The sequence below is a fragment of the Thamnophis elegans genome, chromosome 7 (genome assembly GCF_009769535.1).
Source record: "Thamnophis elegans isolate rThaEle1 chromosome 7, rThaEle1.pri, whole genome shotgun sequence".
Classification (NCBI taxonomy): Eukaryota; Metazoa; Chordata; class Lepidosauria; order Squamata; family Colubridae; genus Thamnophis; species Thamnophis elegans.
Window position 1 is genome coordinate 164,021 of NC_045547.1, and position 17,484 is coordinate 181,504.

General features: G+C 50.1%; 1 protein-coding gene across 3 annotated transcripts; it reads left to right on the forward strand.

The window, feature by feature from the left end:
• The first annotated feature begins 2 nt into the window (after nucleotides 1-2).
• On the forward strand, nucleotides 3-17,419 carry DENND6B (DENN domain containing 6B). 3 transcript variants are annotated; one of them, XM_032222040.1, is made up of 20 exons: nucleotides 3-154; nucleotides 225-263; nucleotides 363-405; nucleotides 497-606; nucleotides 717-797; nucleotides 974-1,079; nucleotides 1,277-1,356; nucleotides 1,443-1,505; nucleotides 2,297-2,352; nucleotides 2,630-2,752; nucleotides 2,914-3,009; nucleotides 3,095-3,189; nucleotides 3,385-3,450; nucleotides 3,609-3,673; nucleotides 4,116-4,205; nucleotides 4,331-4,384; nucleotides 15,888-15,997; nucleotides 16,313-16,415; nucleotides 16,644-16,718; nucleotides 17,070-17,419. In XM_032222040.1, exons 1-20 carry the CDS (start codon nucleotides 11-13, stop codon nucleotides 17,208-17,210), a joined length of 1,740 nt encoding a protein of 579 aa, XP_032077931.1. In that variant the 5' UTR covers nucleotides 3-10; the 3' UTR covers nucleotides 17,211-17,419. The 3 variants fall into 3 exon arrangements, with proteins under 3 accessions (XP_032077931.1, XP_032077933.1, XP_032077932.1); XM_032222042.1 differs by lacking the exon at nucleotides 4,116-4,205; XM_032222041.1 differs by lacking the exon at nucleotides 717-797.
• Nucleotides 17,420-17,484: the final 65 nt, after the last annotated feature.

Below are 17,484 nucleotides of genomic sequence, written 5' to 3' on the forward strand. Positions count from 1 at the left end.
CAATCTGCGCATGCGCGCCCCGCCGGCGGTGATGGCGGCCCCGGGCGGCGGCGGCTCTTCCCCGCCGGCGTTACTGCCGTGGGGGCGGCTGTCGGCCTGGCTGGAGTGCGTCTGCGCGGTGACCTTCGACCTGGAGCTGGGGCAGGCCCTAGAGGTGGGTCGCGGGGGTTGGGGGTCCCTCCTGTCCGGGGAGGGAACTGACGGCCGCTCTGCTCCTCCCGCAGCGCATCTACCCGCCGGAGGGTCGCCTGACCGAGAAGGAGGTACGGGAGGGGGGGAGGGGCGGGGAGGGGGCGGGCGACCCCCCCCCTCGCCCCCCCTGACCTCCTTCTGCCCCCCCTCCCCTCTCCCCCCCCCCGCAGAGGACGAGCGTCTGCTACCTGGCCTTCCCCGACTCCTACTCCGGTGAGTCCGCCAGCCGGTCCGGGGGGGGGGGGCTGGGGAGGGGCTGGAGCGGCCCCTCGCTGACCCTCCCCACCGCCGCTTGCGCCTCCAGGGAGCCTCGGGGACACGCAGTTCACCTTCCGCTTCCGACGGTCGGCGGGGCGAAGACGGGAGGCGGCGGGCGAGTGGCGGTGCAGCCCGGAAGCCCCGCCGGGCCTGCAGGTGGGTCGGGGGGGGGGAGGCCTCGTCCGGGAGGGCGGGGAGGGCGGGGGGCTCCGCCGGCGCTTTCCCTGCCGGGGCGGAGGTGAGGGGGCTGCCCTGCTTCTCCCCAGCCGGAGCCCGCGCACCTCTTCGGCTACGTCTTCTTCCGGCAAGTCCGCGACCGCTCCGTGCAGAGGGGCTACTTCCAGAAGGTCAGCGGTGGGGGGGGGAGGGGGGGAGGGGGGCTGCCCCACCCAGGGGGCTCCTACGCCCCCTCCCCTCCTGGAAGGAGCGCTGCCCCCCTTGTGGGGAGGGAGGGAGGGAGGGAGGGAGGGTCCGCCCCGGTGGGGGGGGGGGGAAGCTTCAGGGTCTCTGCCTTTCGCTCCAGTCGCTGGTCCTGGTGACTCGGCTGCCCTACGTGACCCTCTTCCACTCGCTGCTGCACCTGGTCGCCCCCGAGTACTTCGAAAAGCTGGACCCCTGCCTGGAGGCAGGTGAGGATCACCCGGGGGCTGGGACCCCTCTGGCTGCCTGTGCACCGCCTGGGGCCCTTTGGGAGGGAAAGCTGCGGGGTCTCCCCCCCACCCCACCCCCGTGTTTCTGGGCTCCTGGGCCTGAGGGGGCAAGCAAGGAAAGAGTCCCAGCACCCACCCAACCCACTCAGCCGCCCTTCCCTTTGTGCTTCCTCCAGTCTGCAGCGAGATCGACCAGTGGCCGCCCCCAGTGCCTGGCCAGACGCTGAACCTGCCGGTGATGGGGGTGGTGATTCAGGTATGGGGGGGGGGGAGCTTCCTGCCTGGAGCGCAGCTGTGTTGAGGGAGGGGCCTCCATTTGGTCCTCTGCTCTTTGTGGTGCAGGTGAAGATTCCTTCCCAGGTGGACAAGCCCGACTCCTGCCCTGCCAAGCCGCTGATTTGGGAGGTGAGGGACAGCGGGCTTCCTGCAGTGGCCCCTGCGGGTGACCTTGGGGCGAGGAGGGGAAAGTGGCTGTTCAGAGGAGGGGCCCCCAGGGACTCAGCGGTCAGGGGAAGAACCTCATGGCCAGACCGTTTGTGCCTGCTGATTGGCAAGATCCTGTTCGTTACACCAGAGTAGAAGCTGCTTCTCTGGCCGCATCTCCTGTGGAGCTTCCCCAGGAAGGCTGGCGCGTCTTTCTGCTGGCAGCACTGCTGGGAGGTCCTCCCTCCTAGCTCACCCTCTTCCGGCTTTTGCCCTGAGCACCCAGCGGCTGTAAAGTTGAGCCTGCAGGGGCTGGACGGCTGCCCCCTGGGCTTGCCCATGGACCAGATGGGCCTTTGGAAAGACCCCGCTTGAAGACCTGCCGTGGCTGACCAAGCCCTCTGGCCCCCCTTCCCAGGGAGGCCCCTGTGCTTGACAGGTGGCGGCTGTCTGGTTTTAAGGTTGTGGCCTCCAGGAAGCCCATTGTTCAGACAGCCCACAAACCCTGGTCTCTGCGTTCTGTGGTGCGGAGAGGATGTTCTGCCCGGGGGGGTGGGGGGGGGTAGTGCATCCTTGCTTCTGCTCAAAAATAGCCAGAATGTCCCTCTGGGGCCGACCTTCTGGATGCTCCTCTCCGTCCAGGCCACCCGAAGAGGCCGGATTGGGCTCTCCCCAGACGGAGTCTGAGCCTTTTCTTTGGGGAGGCCTTCCTAGCGTGTGGGATGGGGCAGCTTTGCCTTCCTCCTTCTCCCCTTCTCTTTTCTCCTGCCCAGAACCTCCTGCCAGCTCCCCTCATCCTGCCCAGTGTTGCTGAACTGGACCTCTTCAGGTGAGGAGGGCTCTCCCTGCTGTCCCGTGGGGTGGGGAGGATACCTGCCTGGCCAGCCGCTCGGACCAGCCTGGGCAAAGCCTCGGCCACGGAAACACAAAGGAGGAGGGGAGACTGTGGGCACTCCAGACGGGGTTCCCCCCACACCCTGAGGGGCTGGACACTTGTGAGGTTCCTAGGACCTGACCCAAGAGGGGGCTGCGTGCAGTGCTGGAGGGCAGCCTTTCGTGTGCCCAATGCCCAGCTGTGCCCTCTCCCTCTCCTGCTCTTGGAACAGGTGCTTTCAGTCGGTGCTGGTCCACATTCAGCTGCTGTGGGAGCTTGTCCTGCTTGGGGAGCCCCTGGTGGTGGTGGCCCCTTCCCCCGCCATGTCCTCCGAGGTGGTCCTTGCCCTAGCCAGGTACCAGACTCTCACGCGGCCGGTCCCCTGCTTGCTCCCGGGGGCCGATAGGGAGGCCAAGGGACCCTCTCCAGGCAGCCCTGCCTCCTCCCCACAGCCCAACCCAGCTCTGGCTGCTCTCAAGCAGGAATTGTTTTCTTCAAACACCCCCCTCCCAACAGCTGCCTGGCACCCTTGAAGTACTGCTGCGATTTCCGCCCATACTTCACTATTCACGACAGTGAGTTCAGAGAGTACACGACGCGTCGCCAGGGCCCGTGAGTCTCCCCCCACACCACCCAGGGTGCCTCTTGGGCCTCCAGGGAGGAAGCCCTCCCTCACCCCTCCGCTTGCTCCCCTCAGCCCCAGTGTCCTCCTGGGCGTCACGAACCCCTTCTTTATCAAGGTGCTGCAGCACTGGCCCCACATCCTCCGCCTGGGGGAGCTCCGGATGGCTGGTAAGGCAGGGCTGGGCCCTCTGGGTGGGGGTGCCGAGCTTGCCCGTGGCGTGGGCATGAGAGGCAGCTGAGCCTGAGGCGGGAGGAGGAATGGCTTCTCCACTGCCAGGCAGGAAGCTGCCACTTTGGGCCTGGGCAGGGGTCCGGCATTGGCAGCCCAGCCTGGCACTGCCCTGTCTTGATACTCCCGTGCAGGGGACTTGCCCAAGCAGGTGAAGCTGAAGAAACCTGCCAAGCTGAAGACCTTGGACACCAAGACAGGTGAGCCTCCGGCTGACCCTCTTTCTCCCCAGTTGCCCCAGCCGCTGGATAGGGAGGCCCAGGCGGGGGCCTCAGCCAAGCAGCTGGCTTGGAGGGTGCCCCCCCCCTTGCAGCTTCGTCTCTCCTCTGATTGGCTGGCTCTTCTGGCCCCATTTCAGGACTTTACACATCTTACAAAGCATTTTTGCACAAGGACAAGACGCTGATCAAGACCCTCCTGAAAGTGAGTCAGAGCCGAATTCTGAAATTTGGGCAGAGTCCCAAGGAAATCATAAGGGGCAGGGGGGGCTGCCCTGCCGGAGGCACGGGGGTGGGGAGGGGACACCTGCTCCCCTTTCCTCTAGGGACAGTCGGCCCCCGCAGCCCCCTCGGGCTCAAGGCTCCCCCCCCCCAGCAACTCCGCAGGAACAAAGGTGGTGGGGGAGGGGCGGAGGGTTCCCAGCAGAGCCTTTCCCGGCCTGGCCTGAAAGGAGGGGTAGGGCTGGCCCTCCCTGCCTTGCAGCATCCGCTCCTCAGGCCATTCCCTCCCTCCCTGGACAGGCGGGGCCTGGATGGTTTCCCCCTCCCTGGTGTTTCTGAACCAGTGAGCAAGAGAAGCCACCCTGGGCGCCCCGTGGGCAGGGCAGGGCAGGTGAATCTTGGCTGAGCCCTGCCATGCTCCACAGGGCATCCAGAAGCAGCGCCCGTCGGAGGCCCAGAACGCCCTGCTGAGGCGCCAGCTCTTGGAGCTCACCCAGAGCTTCATCATCCCCCTGGTAAGTGGGGGGGGGGAGGGGGCTGGCTGTGGCTGGGAGGAGCCAAGGCAATAGGGAGGAACAGCTCCCCTCTGTCCCGTGAGAAACTCCACCCCCACCTGCCTCCTCCTCCTCCTCCTCCCTAGGAGCACTACATGGCAAGCCTGATGCCTCTGCAGAGGACCATCACCCCATGGAAGGTAAGGCCTTTCCCGGCTCCCCTGTCCCAGGGACAGCCCTGGTCGTAGGCAACGGCTGCCTGTGCTGGGGTGGGACTCGCTTTCTGGCTGCCCGGCAGGACTGCTTCTCCTCCTCTTTCTTTCTTTCTTTCTTTTTTTTTTTTTATAAATTATTTTTATTTTTTGTTACATAGACAACAATGGGAAAGGGAGAGGATGGAGAGAAAAAAGGGGGGGGAGGGGAAACCCATCTTCACATACAATATGTCGTTTAATCACAGGTGCATCCCTACTAAGTTTATGCATCCCGTATCTCTCTATTGTATATTTAATAAGCACCACAATAAGCTAGGGTTTAAAAAACAAAAAACAACAAAATAAGACAAGGGAGAGAGGAAGAAAAAAAAAAGGGTGGGGGGAGGGGGGGAGGCCAAAAAGGACAAAAAAAAGGTCCAAGAAGGAAAGGGGGAAAAACAAAAACAAAAACAGAAAAGAAAAAAACCATCATCACATGCCGCATGTCGTTTGATTACGGTTGTTTTACCATCTACATCTTCAAATAATGTTTACCATCTCAGATATTTCCTCTAATGTAACTAAAGGCCTCATTTTCCTTCTACCATATATATTCAGTTAACATTAGCATTGTTTTCCCCCAGGGAATATACTTCTATTCATTGTTAACCTTGCATTTCATACCTTCAAACAGAGATCTTATTCCTTCATTGTTCAACAAGGCATCGCTGCCTATATATACCAGTTTTCATTTGTTCCCCTATTAGAATTGCTTTATCAGCAGCGAAATATCATTATTGTCAGCTTCTGCTTTGCTGTTGCTTCAGCTGCCATGAAACGGGGAGGGGGGGCGTGTATGTGGGAGGGATTTAATTGATGTGCTGGAGGAATGTTCTAGGATGTACCAGTCGTTGGGATTACGCATGCGTACGTGTTTCCCGCCTGCATCAACGGCCTACACATTCCATCTTCGGCCTGTCTTTTTGAAGTTATCTCACACCTGACATTTGAAGGACTTATGATTGGACTGGAGCTTTGATCCTAAGGGGGGGGAACGGGTTTGCCTATATATCAATTGCTTTCGCGCCATATTATTCAGATCTTGCTTCACTATTGCTCGCTTACCATTTATAATTAGTAAAAGTACTTTGGATTTCCAACCCATGGAGTCTCTTAGTCTTCTTTCCTAATTATGGAGTGGAGTGGGCCCTGACAAGAAGCAAGATCTGAATGTATCCCTTTCCAGGAGATTTACGTCTACCGTGAAGGGAAAGAATGTCTTCTCCGACCAAAGAGGAGGAGGGCGCAGCTGGAGGGGATTCCAGTGAACTAGGACCTCCCGACCTTTCTTTACACCAGCCCAGCCCGTCTGACCGACCTTTGCACGAAGATTTATTTCAACTGCAAATTTCCAGTCAGCCTGAACCTTCCCCCCCACCCCGTTGGTCAATTTCAGCGGGGCAAAGAGAGATAGAGACAAGCTGGAATGCTGGGCTCACCCAAAGACCACCTCCACAAACTTCGCTGGAGCCAGGTGCTGTGAGCAAAATTCAGGCGAGTGAAGTCCCTGACTATTGGAGCCAAAGGTACTGTGGGGAAAGCAGAGGGGGCGATGAAGGAGAATGGAGAGGCTATCAGTACCGGGGCCCGATGAGAAAACCCCAGCGGAGTGAATTGCCTGATTATTGGGGTCAAACATTTTTGGAAGAGAGAAGGGGGGAGGAGGAAAGAGACTGGAGAAACTGGCAACGTTACCCACGCCAGGATTCCCCCCCCCCCTCGGCCCGCATCTCCCCCTGCGGCTAGAGGTTTCGCTGATCAAAGAGGACCTCCCCCCCAGCCTCCCCCCCGAAGACATCGAATGGCTAAAATCCCTCCCTTGCCTGTACGTTTTAAGGGGGATTCTTCTAGCCTTCCCTCCTTTCTTATGCAAGTCTTTAACTACATGGAAATATATGGGCGGGACTTTGAATCTGACACGTTAAGGGTCAGAATGATTCTTTTATCTTTGGATGGTGAAGCGGCTACGTGGTCGACTGCTTTGCACATGTCTGGATCTCCCCTCTTGGGGAATTTCAACCGTTTTATGGAGGCTTTCCGTCAACGTTTTGATGACCCATTAACTGAGAAGCGGAACAAATTGAAGTTTTTAACCTTCGACCAAGACGATAGACCTGTCGCCCAATACATCCAGGAATTTCAGTGTCTCTCACAATACATGAGAGGATGGGGGGAGGACGCCCTTCTGGACAGATTTGCCGAAGGGTTGAACGCAGACATTTATCAACAATGTGTCAATCGTAACCTGCCAAGACGCTTAATCACGTGGTTTGAGCATGCTGCAGACGCCGAGCTTGACTTAATCCGTCTGCGTTATGCCACTGAGGAAAGAAGGAAGCGGAAGGAGAAAGCTGCCCGGTCCCTCCCCCCTCCTACTACGCAATCGTTCTCCAAACGACGAGGCGACGCAAGAGGGCCCCCTTCTGGCTCCTCCAGACCGTTAACATGCTTTCGTTGTGGCAAGCTTGGACACACCGCCCCCGAATGCCGGGCAAAACTGCCTCTCTCTGCCCAACCCCCTCCCAGACGTGAGGACAGGCCTGCCAGAGGCCCTGATAAGAAGAAGAAGGAGACAGCGTTCGCTGGGGAAACCAACCCCCCTCCTTTTGCCCAGCCTTTAGAGGGTGACGCAGATGCTAACTCCTCTTCTTCTGAGGACTCTGATGACGACACATCGCCTCGCTGGGTGAGTTCAAACAAGGGGCCCCTTCTCATCCCTATTGAATTAAAAGTTCCTCCTGAGGGGACCCCTGCCACCCTCCTAGCTTTACTTGATTCTGGCTGTTCCCGGTCCATGATCAATCCCGCCATGGTGGAAAAATTGGGCATCAAATTGCGCACTTTGAAAACCCCAATTGTGTTTTGCCAAATAGATGGCTCGATTGCGGGGGGGGGCCCCGCCCATTTTTTTACTGAGCCTTTGGAAATGAAGATGGGTACCCACACTGAATTAATCTCTTTTGTGGTCGCACCTGGCATGGACAGACCACTCATTTTGGGCATCCCATGGCTCCGGAAGTGGAACCCTCACATAAATTGGCGGACAGGCCGCCTGCGTGTTCGCTCGAAGATTCCTCCAGTGGGGGAGGGCTCTCCGGACCAACCTAACGTCACTGATGTTCCTGAAGTGGCCGCTAGAGGGCAGGAGAGGATTGCAGGACAGGAAAAAATCCCTAAAGAATATTTGGATCTTAGGGACGTCTTCAGCGAGCGATCTTCGGACAATCTACCCCCCCACAGGCCTACTGATTGCTCCATTGACATTTTACCCGGGGTCAAACTCCCAAAACCCCGCATTTACTCCATGTCACCCAGGGAAATGGAGGAGATGCGTTCTTTCATTGACAAAAATTTGAAACGTGGGTTCATTGAACCGGCTCGACCCAAAGTGGCTGCCCCTGTCCTATTTCGTGAAAAGAAAGATGGGTCTCTTCGTTTATGCTGTGACTTTCGCAACCTTAACGCTATCTGTACTCAAAACCTCTACCCACTACCACTGATGAAGGACTTGTTAGCGCAACTGGGGAAGGGCCGCATCTTCACTAAATTGGACCTGCGGGAAGCTTACTATAGAGTACGCATTAAGGAAGGGGACGAATGGAAGACCGCATTCAACTGCCCTCTTGGTTGTTTCCAGTTCCGGGTTATGCCTTTTGGCCTACAGGGGGCTCCTGCTGTGTTCATGCAATTCATTAATGAGATCCTCCACGATCATCTCTATAAGGGCGTTATCGTCTATCTAGACGATATCCTCATTTATACTCGCTCTTACGACCACCACGTCAATCTGGTGCGCACTGTCTTGAAAAAACTCCGTGCTGCCAACCTATATGCCAAATTGTCTAAGTGCGAGTTTCACCAAACGACTATTGACTATCTGGGCTACCGTATCTCCTCGAATGGCGTTGAAATGGACCCTGAAAAAGTGAAGGCGGTCACTGAGTGGGACGCTCCCAAAACTCGTAAACAGTTGCAAAAATTTTTGGGTTTCGCTAATTTTTACCGTCAATTTATTCCCTCTTTTGCCAACATTGCTCTCCCTATCACTAATTTACTCAAGACTAAAGGCGACCCGAAGCCTAAACCCAATAAGCCTTTGGACTGGACCATGGAATGCCAGGCGGCATTCGAAAAACTTAAACGCCTTTTTGCCGCTGAACCAGTTCTTAAACATCCTGATCTCAACCAGCCTTTCGTCGTCCAGGCGGATGCCAGTGATGTCGCTGTTGGGGCTGTTCTGCTACAAGCCAATGACCAAGGTAACTTACAGCCTTGCGCGTACACCTCACGTAAACTCACTGACACAGAACGGCGCTGGGCGGTTTGGGAGAAGGAGGCTTTTGCGGTCCGTTGGGCCCTCGCCACTTGGCGCCATTTTCTCGAAGGCTCTAAACACCCATTTGAAGTGTGGACTGACCACAAGAACTTGGAAGCGTTACGCACACCTCGTCGTCTCTCCCCCAAACAGATGCGGTGGGCCCAATATTTTAACCGTTTCAATTTCACTCTCAAGTATATCCCGGGCGGAAAAAACTTCATGGCCGATGCTTTGTCCCGATTACCTCAGTATAATTGTTCCAAACTGAGTATCGTCCAACCGCTCTTGGCAGCTCCGGTACTCACACGTCAGCAGACCAAAGCTCAGGAGGTAGTGCCTCACGATCTCCTTTCTGACCTCAAAGCGGCTCTTCCTCAAGACGACTGGTTCCTGACCCATCGGGACGAGTGCACCATGAGAGACGATCTACCGTGGATAGGTGCTAAATTATACGTCCCCGCTTCCCTACGACTTGTCGTCCTTCGTCGCGCTCATGACTCCAGGATGGCGGGTCATTTTGGATTCGTAAAGACTTTGCACCTTGTGAAAAGACAATTCTGGTGGCCTTCTTTAAAAAAGGACATTGAACTTTATGTGGCCAGTTGCCCAGTTTGCGCTGCCGCCAAAAAGCCGCCGGGGAAACCGCAGGGACTTCTACAGTCTGTCGCCCGCCCGGTTGCACCTTGGAAGGAGATTTCTATGGACTTTATTGTTGACCTCCCCGAGAGCCAGGGGCACACCGTCATCTGGGTGGTCACTGATTTGTTTTCCAAGCAAGTTCATTTCGTGCCTTGCCACAAAATTCCTTCCGCCAAGGCGTTGGCTAAATTATTTCTTAACCTTATACATTATATCACCAGACCTTATATTAGTACTTCCTTATATCATTGTTGAATTATTTCACAGCATAATTATATCATCATTTACTTTTTCCAATTAGGGCATGAGTGAATCATTTTTCATTTCCAAAATTTTGTTTTTTTTTCCCTTAGCCATTGATAAAACAAGTCCCATATCTTATAAAATTGTTCATCCTCTTGCTCTCTAATTTCAAATGTCAATTTACTCATTTCGGCACAGTCCATTATTTTTCGAATGATTTCTTCCTCTTTTGGTATTGTTTCATTTTTCCAGTTTTTTGCAAATACAATTCTGGCTGCTGTTACAACATTTACAATCAAATATTTTAAGTCTTTGTTGTAGGTTTCTGGTAAAATTCCCAATAAAAAGACCTCTGGTTTAAAGTCTATTTGTTTGTGTATCATTTTCTCCAACCACATGTGGATTTTAGTCCAGTATCTTTTGGCTTCAGTGCAAGTCCACCACATGTGGTAATATGAGCCAGGTATCTGGTGACATTTCCAACACTTTTCTGATTTATTCTTGAACATTCTTGCGATTCTGGTCGGGGGTAGATGCCACCTGTAAAACATCTTATACAAGTTTTCTCTATATGCAGTAGACATTGTCATTTTGTAATTTTGAGACCACAATTTCTGCCAATTCTCTAAATCAATCCCATACTTAAAATTTTTCCCCCAAGCAATCATAGTTTCTTTAACTTGTTCTTCATGCAATTTAAACTCCAATAAATATCCATATAGTTTTTTAATTACTTTTTCATCGGTACCTGTTAGAATTTTGTCTAGCTCAGTCATTTTATTATAGAGACCTTTAGTTTTTCTATCTTCATTATATCTAGATTGTATCTGTACATATGAATACCAGTTCATTTCCATCCCTTCTTGTTTCAACTCTTGACTAGATTTGAGCTCACCCTCTGCATTCAATAATTCTATATATCTAACTGTTTGTTCCTTTTTATGTATTATCGGATACGAGAATGCTTCAATTGTTGATGTCCAGACTGGAATTTTTAATTAATGTAATTTTTTAATCTTTTCCCAATTTAACAACAACGCCTCCCTTATATAATGTCTTCTAAAATAACCATGTGGTTTAGTTCCCTTATACCATAAGAAAGCATGCCATCCCAACAGCAAATCGTGACCTTCTACGTTCAATAATCTAGAGTTTTTTAATGATATCCACTCCTTAATCCACATCAGGTTTGCTGCCTGATAGTATAGCTCCCAATCGGGTAAACCAAAACCTCCTCTTGATCTAACATCTTGTAGTAATTTAAGCTTTATTCTAGCTTTTTTCCCTTGCCAAATAAATTTCAAAACTATTTTATTTAAGTCTAGAAAAAAATCCTTACCCAGTCTAATTGGGATTGTCTGAAACAGATATAGAATTCTAGGTAGAATGTTCATTTTAATTGTGGAAATTCTTCCCATCATTGATAAATGCAAGTTTCCCCATTTCTCCAAATCGATTGTTATTTGTCGTTTTAATCTGGTATAATTATCCTCTTTAAGAGTGCTACATCTAGGTGATAAATGTATCCCCAAATATTTAATCTTACTTGTGTTTTGAATCTGCAACATTTCTGACAACTGATCCTTTTGTGTAGCTGGGATATTCTTTGTCATGATCTTTGTTTTATCTTTGTTTATTTTCAAGCCTGCTACTTCTCCATATTCCTCTATTCTTTCTAACAATTTGGGTGCGGTTTCTAATGGATCTTCAAGAATGAAAACTAAGTCGTCTGCGAACGCTTGCAGTTTATACTCTTCTCTCTTAATTTTCATTCCTCTTATTTCTTCTCCTTCTCTGATCTTTCTATTTAAGACCTCTAGTGTTAGGACAAAGAGTAGCGGTGATAGTGGGCAGCCTTGTCTTGTGCCTCTCTTTATTTCAATCGGTTCTGTTAGTTCTCCATTTACCATTATCTTTGCTGCTTGTTTCTGGTATATCATTCGTATAGTTTGAGTGAATTTCTTGCCAAAGTTCATCTGCTCCAGTTGCAAAAACATAAACTGCCAATTCACATTATCAAAGGCCTTCTGCGCATCGAGGAACATCAGTGCCAATTGTTTTTCTGGGTGGGCCTCATAGTATTCCAAGGTATTCAAAATTATTCTCATATTGTCTTTGATTTGTCTTTTAGGTAAAAAGCCATTTTGATCTGAATGGATGAAGCCATTTAAGTATTTTTTAAGTCTCTCAGCTAGTATAGATGCAAATAGCTTGTAGTCTGAGTTTAATAAAGAAATTGGTCTATAATTCTTGATTTGTGTTGAATCAGTCTCTTCCTTGGGTAGTAATGTGATATACACTTCTGACCATGACTTCGGTATTTGGTTCTCAGTCATCACTTCATTCATGACTTGTAAGAGTGGGAGGGTCAATATTTCTTCAAATGTTCTGTAGAATTCCACGGGTAGTCCATCTGGTCCTGGGACTTTCCCATTGTTTTGTTTTTTAAGTGCCTCTGTTAGCTCCATCATTGTTATTTTACTTTCTAACATTGTTCTAGTTTCGTCTGGTACCTGGGGGAGGTTGGCATCTTATAGATACTTTTTGACTCGTCCCTCCTCCACCTTCTCTTGTTCATAGAGTTTAACGTAGTAGTCATGTATAATATTTTTTTTTTCGGTATTTCCATATTGAATTTCTCCTTGTTTGTCTCTTAGTTGTAGTATTTTCTTTGTTTCTCTCTCTTTTTTCATCTTATATGCTAACCACCTGCCTGGCTTGTTCGCATTTTCAAAATAATTCTGTTTGGCACCTCTAATTTTTTGTGCCAGTTCTTCCTTTTCTAATAGGTCCATTTTGTGTTTAATTATGTCCATCTTTATTTTAACATCTTTTTTTTGTGGTGCTCTCTGTAGTTCTCTTTCAAGTATTTTATAGTCATTGTCTAGAGCTTTATGTATTTGTCTTTTCTTTGAGTTTCTCTTCCTTGTGTAGTCTATTGTCAAACCTCTGATAACAGCCTTCATTGTGTCCCAGAGATTCTGCAACGACGTATCTTCTTTCCTATTTTCTTTAAGGAAAAGGACTAGCTCTTTTTCCATTTTTTTGTACAAACTCCTTTTCTTTCAATATAGTGTTATTTAGTGTCCATCTAGATCTTGCCCTTTGGCCTTTCCATTTAATTAAAATTGGATTGTGGTCCGCCCAGGTACTTGCTTCGATCTCAATTTCTTTTATGTTGGAGCTCAACTCCGCTGAGACCCATATCATATCTATTCTAGAGAGTGAAGAATGTCTATTTGAGTAGAAGGTATATTGTTCTTTTTTAACGTTTCTTTCTCTCCATATATCTTTTAAATTTAGTTCATCTGTCATCCTAAAAAAAGATTTCGGCAGAGGCTTCCTATTTAATTTTTTTGTTTTATGTGTTTTATAGTCCATATTTTGATTCACAATGCCATTAAAGTCTCCCATCATACAAATATCAGCATAGTCTAGTTCCAAAACTTTTTTGTGTAGTTTTTTGTAGAATTCATCTTGTTTTTCATTAGGGGCGTAGATTCCAATTAGGAGTGTCTTTTTGGTATCCATAATTTCCACCATCAAAATTCTTCCCTCTTCCTCTGCATATACTACTTTTGTTGGGATGTTGCCTTTAATATAGAAGACCACTCCTCTTTTCTTACAATTTGCCAATGATGAAAATATTTTCCCAAGCTTTGGTTGAGTTAGTAAATGTTCATATTTCTTTTGAATATGTACTTCTTGCAGACAGATTATGTCAAGTTGTAACTTCTCTAATTTATGGAATACTTTCTTCCTTTTAGTTACCGAATTGAGTCCATTAATGTTAATTGTAATCATTTTTCTTTCTTCCATGTTTATACTTTATATACAGGGTTTATCGCTCTAGTGGATCTAGGTTCTCGTTTTTCTTTGCGGCTCCCATTCCCTATCTCCCCTTCTTTCTCACTTCCACCTACTGCTCCTTCTATTTTTTCGGTCGCGGTTACAGGTGGTTCCAGTATTTGTATCACTGCATCGTCTTTCCCAGCTTTCTCCGCCGTTTCTCTAAAGTATTCTTCGTAGAAAGCTTCTGCCTTCTCAGTTGTATCTATCCTGTGTCTTTGTCCTTGCCAAGTACATAATAAACCTTCCGGTATGAGCCATCTGTAGTTAACACCTTTTTTTATCAATACTTTGGTCAGAAATTGATATTCTCTTCTCCTCTCTCTCACCTCTCTTGGGATTTGTTTGAGTACTACAATCTCCTTTCCTTTATATTCTAATTTTCTATCTCTCATTTTCTGTAGTATTTGTGATTTAATTGTTTTCTTAGTAAATCTTACATGCACTTCCCTTGGAAGAGCATTTCTCATTGCATACCTTGTGTATACTCTAAAAGTCTCATCGATTGTTTCTTTTATTTGGTCCTGGGACATCCCCAGAACATCTATCAAAATATTTGAAATTATCTGAACTAAGTCCTCTCCTTTTTCTTCTTCTATGTTTTGGAATCTTAAAAAAAATTCAGACCTGTCCATCTCCCATCTTAATATTCCACTGCTCTCTCTTTCTACATCACTTAGTCTGATCTCTAGCTTTTCAGTTTTCTTCTCTCCTTCTTGAATCTTATTTTCAATTTTTTGAATCCTATTTTCATATTTCAGCATCCAGTTGTGTATACTTTCTACTTTCCCTTCCATATTATCAACTTTTTGCACTATGCTTTGGTTTTGTTGTTCCATTGCCTCCATTTTTTTTTACAAGGGTATCGTTTCCTGCTTGCATTTTCTGCATCATTTGCATAAGTATTTCAAAGTTGGCTTCCTTCTCTTTTTCCTGATGGGACATTGTCTGTGTTGTCCTCTGGCCTCCCGCAGGTGAGGGGGCAGGGGTTGATGTAAAGCCAGAGGCAGCTGCTTTTCTACTCATAGCCAATTAGTATTAGAGGGTGGGGGGTTATAAGTATGGTGGATTAAGTACGTAAAGTACACAGAGGAGAGGGGGGGGAGATAAGAAAGGGGGGAAAAGAGAGAAGGGAGAGAAAAGGAAGGAAAGAAGAGGAAACTTTTTTTTTTTGTTTCAAAGATGAAATGCAGTAGAATACAATAATATATATATATAAGTAAGAGAGTATGAAATAGTAATAAAAAAAAAAAGGAAGATACCCCCCCTCCAAAAAGGGGAGAAGGGGTGCTTCAGTTACAAGTGAGAAAAGAAAGAAGCAGAAAAAATGTAAATAGTCAAGAGGTGATCCAAAGGTTAAAAAGAATAATCAAAACAGAGAAGAAGAAAAAAATGTAAAAGATCAAAAGGTCGATGGTGATGATCAAAAAAGAAAAACTCGGTGTCGCTATCTCCACAGCCGGTAATATGAGAATGGTGTTGGGAGATGAAAGGATGCCAACAAGCTAAAACAAATGATTTTTTCCGGACTCTTTCCCCCCCCCCCCCCTAAGATAAGAGTCTCTTCAAGGTCACGCTCAGCTTTGCTGTTTTATCTCACAGGTTCCCAGCTGCGTAAACACGTAAATCAAGTGCATTACAAGGGGGGATTTTAATGACAAAGTTCGAGTCCACAAGATGGCAGTGTTGGCTTGTAGTTTGTAATTTACAGCTTGTTTTAGTCCGTTCCGTTTGTTAATTACTAATTGTTAAAAAAAAAAAAGACAAACATCAAAAGGGCTAAAAGGCAACGAAGAAAAACAAACCAAAAAAAGAACCAGATCTTCAAAGCACTTTAAGTTTAAGATTTAGTGCCCCAATAGATTCAAAGTTAAAGGTGTCGACAACAAAGAGAAGGAACGCAAAAAGCCGATTCAAATTACAGGAAAGTCCAGCCCGGCTCCCAGGAATTAAAAAAAAAGGAACAGAAAAATAAACTTCCAAATGGCAAACATTTATCACCGCCGCTTTTCTCACTTATCAGCCTTATTTTAAACTAAGTTTCCAAATTTAGGGTGTTCTCTTTCCAACAAAAAAAAGGATTTAAAACTCACCTCAAACGGCATGCTCATATTCAGCTCTCTCTCTCTGGGTCTTTGCAGTTGCAGTCGGCATTGAGCCGATCCGGAAGTCACTGGATTAGGAAGGCTTTCCTTAGGTTCCCAGAGATTTTGCGAACATCTCTGGGACCATGGAGTTCCTCCCACGTCACTGTCTCTTCGGGACAGCTTAGATTCAAAAGAATCCTCCAAAAAAGACTCCGGTATAGATGGTCATTCAGGAAATGCCTGAAAGTCCGTCTTCTCACTGCTAAGCCCCGCCTTCTCTCCATCCTCCTCTTTCTTTCTTTCCCATCCCCAGACTCCCCCTCGGATCCGCCCTTTCCACCAGGAGGACTTCCTGAGGAGCTTGGAAGAGGCTGGGCCCCAGCTCACCTGCGTGCTCAAGGGCGACTGGCTTGCCCTCTACAGGTAGCCCCTCCTCCTCTGGGTCAAAGAGGCCAACCCCCCCCCTCTCCATCCGGGAGATTCCCCCCAGAGATGGGACGCCCCCACCCCGCCTTGCCCCCTGATCCCCACCTCTGCCTGGGACAGGAAGACAGAAGCTCCGCTGGCGGCATTCACACGTCTTCAGCGAAGGTCTTGCGCCAGGGAAGAGCCAGACTCTGAGGCCCAAGGGGGTCCCCAGGCGTTTCAAATTGGCCCAAGTCGGCTCCTGCCAAGCTTGTCCAGTGTGAGGCTCCTCTGGACTGACCCCCCCCTCCTGTCCTCGCCTCCCCCCAACAGGCGGTTCTTTAAGTCACCCAACTTCGATGGCTGGTTTCGTCAGAGGCACCGAGAGATGCGGCATAAGCTGGAAGCTCTCCACCTGGAGGCCATTGCTGAAGCGGTGGGTGGGAAGACGACCGGGGGGGGGGGGCTGGCACTTGAATGGGTGAGGGGGGCCTCTCCCCCGGTCTCTGTCCACTCGCTGTAGGGAAACGCTCCAGAGCAGCCGGGGGGGGGAGGTGAAGCGCCCCAGTCTCAACGGTCTCAATCCAGGCGCTCCTGCTTGGTCCCCCCCCCCCCGGGCAGAGCAAGAGCAGGAGTGGCCCCTTCTCTGCTCCTCTCCCTTTAGGATGTCGGGGCCTGGATGATGGACAAGTCAGAGGCCGAGGCCGTGGACCTGGTGCTGAAGCTCCAAGAGAAGCTGGTAAGCGGCTTCCCCTCAGCCCCACCCAGCTACCCCACTGCCACCCCCAACCCCCGGTCACTCTGCAGGGGAGCCAGAAAGGGGGGGGGGCGCAAGGTGTGGCATCTCAGCCGTTCCGGGAATGGACACACTAGCCCCACCTATGATGACCACACACACACACACACACACACACACCCCAGGCAACTGCAGCCGTTGCCTGGAAAGCAGCTGGGTGGGGCTTCCCCTTCTGGGGAGGGAGGGGCAAGAGTGTTGGGAAGCCTTTCCAGCCGACCTCTGCCCAGAGGGGCTCCAGCCAGGACCGCTGCCTGGGAGGAGGGGCCTGGCTGTCCGGTTGGTTCCTCCATGCAGGTCCAAGCCAGGAGCCGAGGCCTCCCTGCCAGAGAGGAGACGCTCCAGCGAGTGGGTCAGCACGTTGCCCTTGTGGCCCAGTCGCTGCCCGAGGACCTGCGAGCCATTCTGTGTGGCCAGGAAACAGCCAGTGCCAGCTGAAGGGGGCAGCTCACCGGGGGCCGGGGGGAGGCAATTCAGGGAGGAGAGGGCCCTTTGGGGCCTTTATAGCAGAGGATCGGTCCTGGGACTCGAATGGAGAAGGTGCCAAGCCTGGGTGGAAGCAGAACGGCGCAGTTGACGTGCGTGGCTGTGCGATGGACAGTGGTTGTGTGTCCTCCAGAGGAGCTAATAAAGCTGAATTATCAGCAGGGGCCTCCGCTGAGCTTCCTTTGGAGATTCCGCCCATTTCCTACTCCTGGAATCCGTCCGTTCA

Excerpts from the sequence above, each read along its gene's own strand:
- DENND6B (XM_032222040.1), top strand. The coding sequence starts at position 11 with ATGCGCGCCCCGCCGGCGGTGATGGCGGCCCCGGGCGGCGGCGGCTCT. Across the intron at positions 798-973 it reads AGAGGGGCTACTTCCAGAAG|TCGCTGGTCCTGGTGACTCG; the intron begins GTCAGCGGTGGG and ends CTTTCGCTCCAG. Across the intron at positions 1,506-2,296 it reads CCAAGCCGCTGATTTGGGAG|AACCTCCTGCCAGCTCCCCT; the intron begins GTGAGGGACAGC and ends TCTCCTGCCCAG.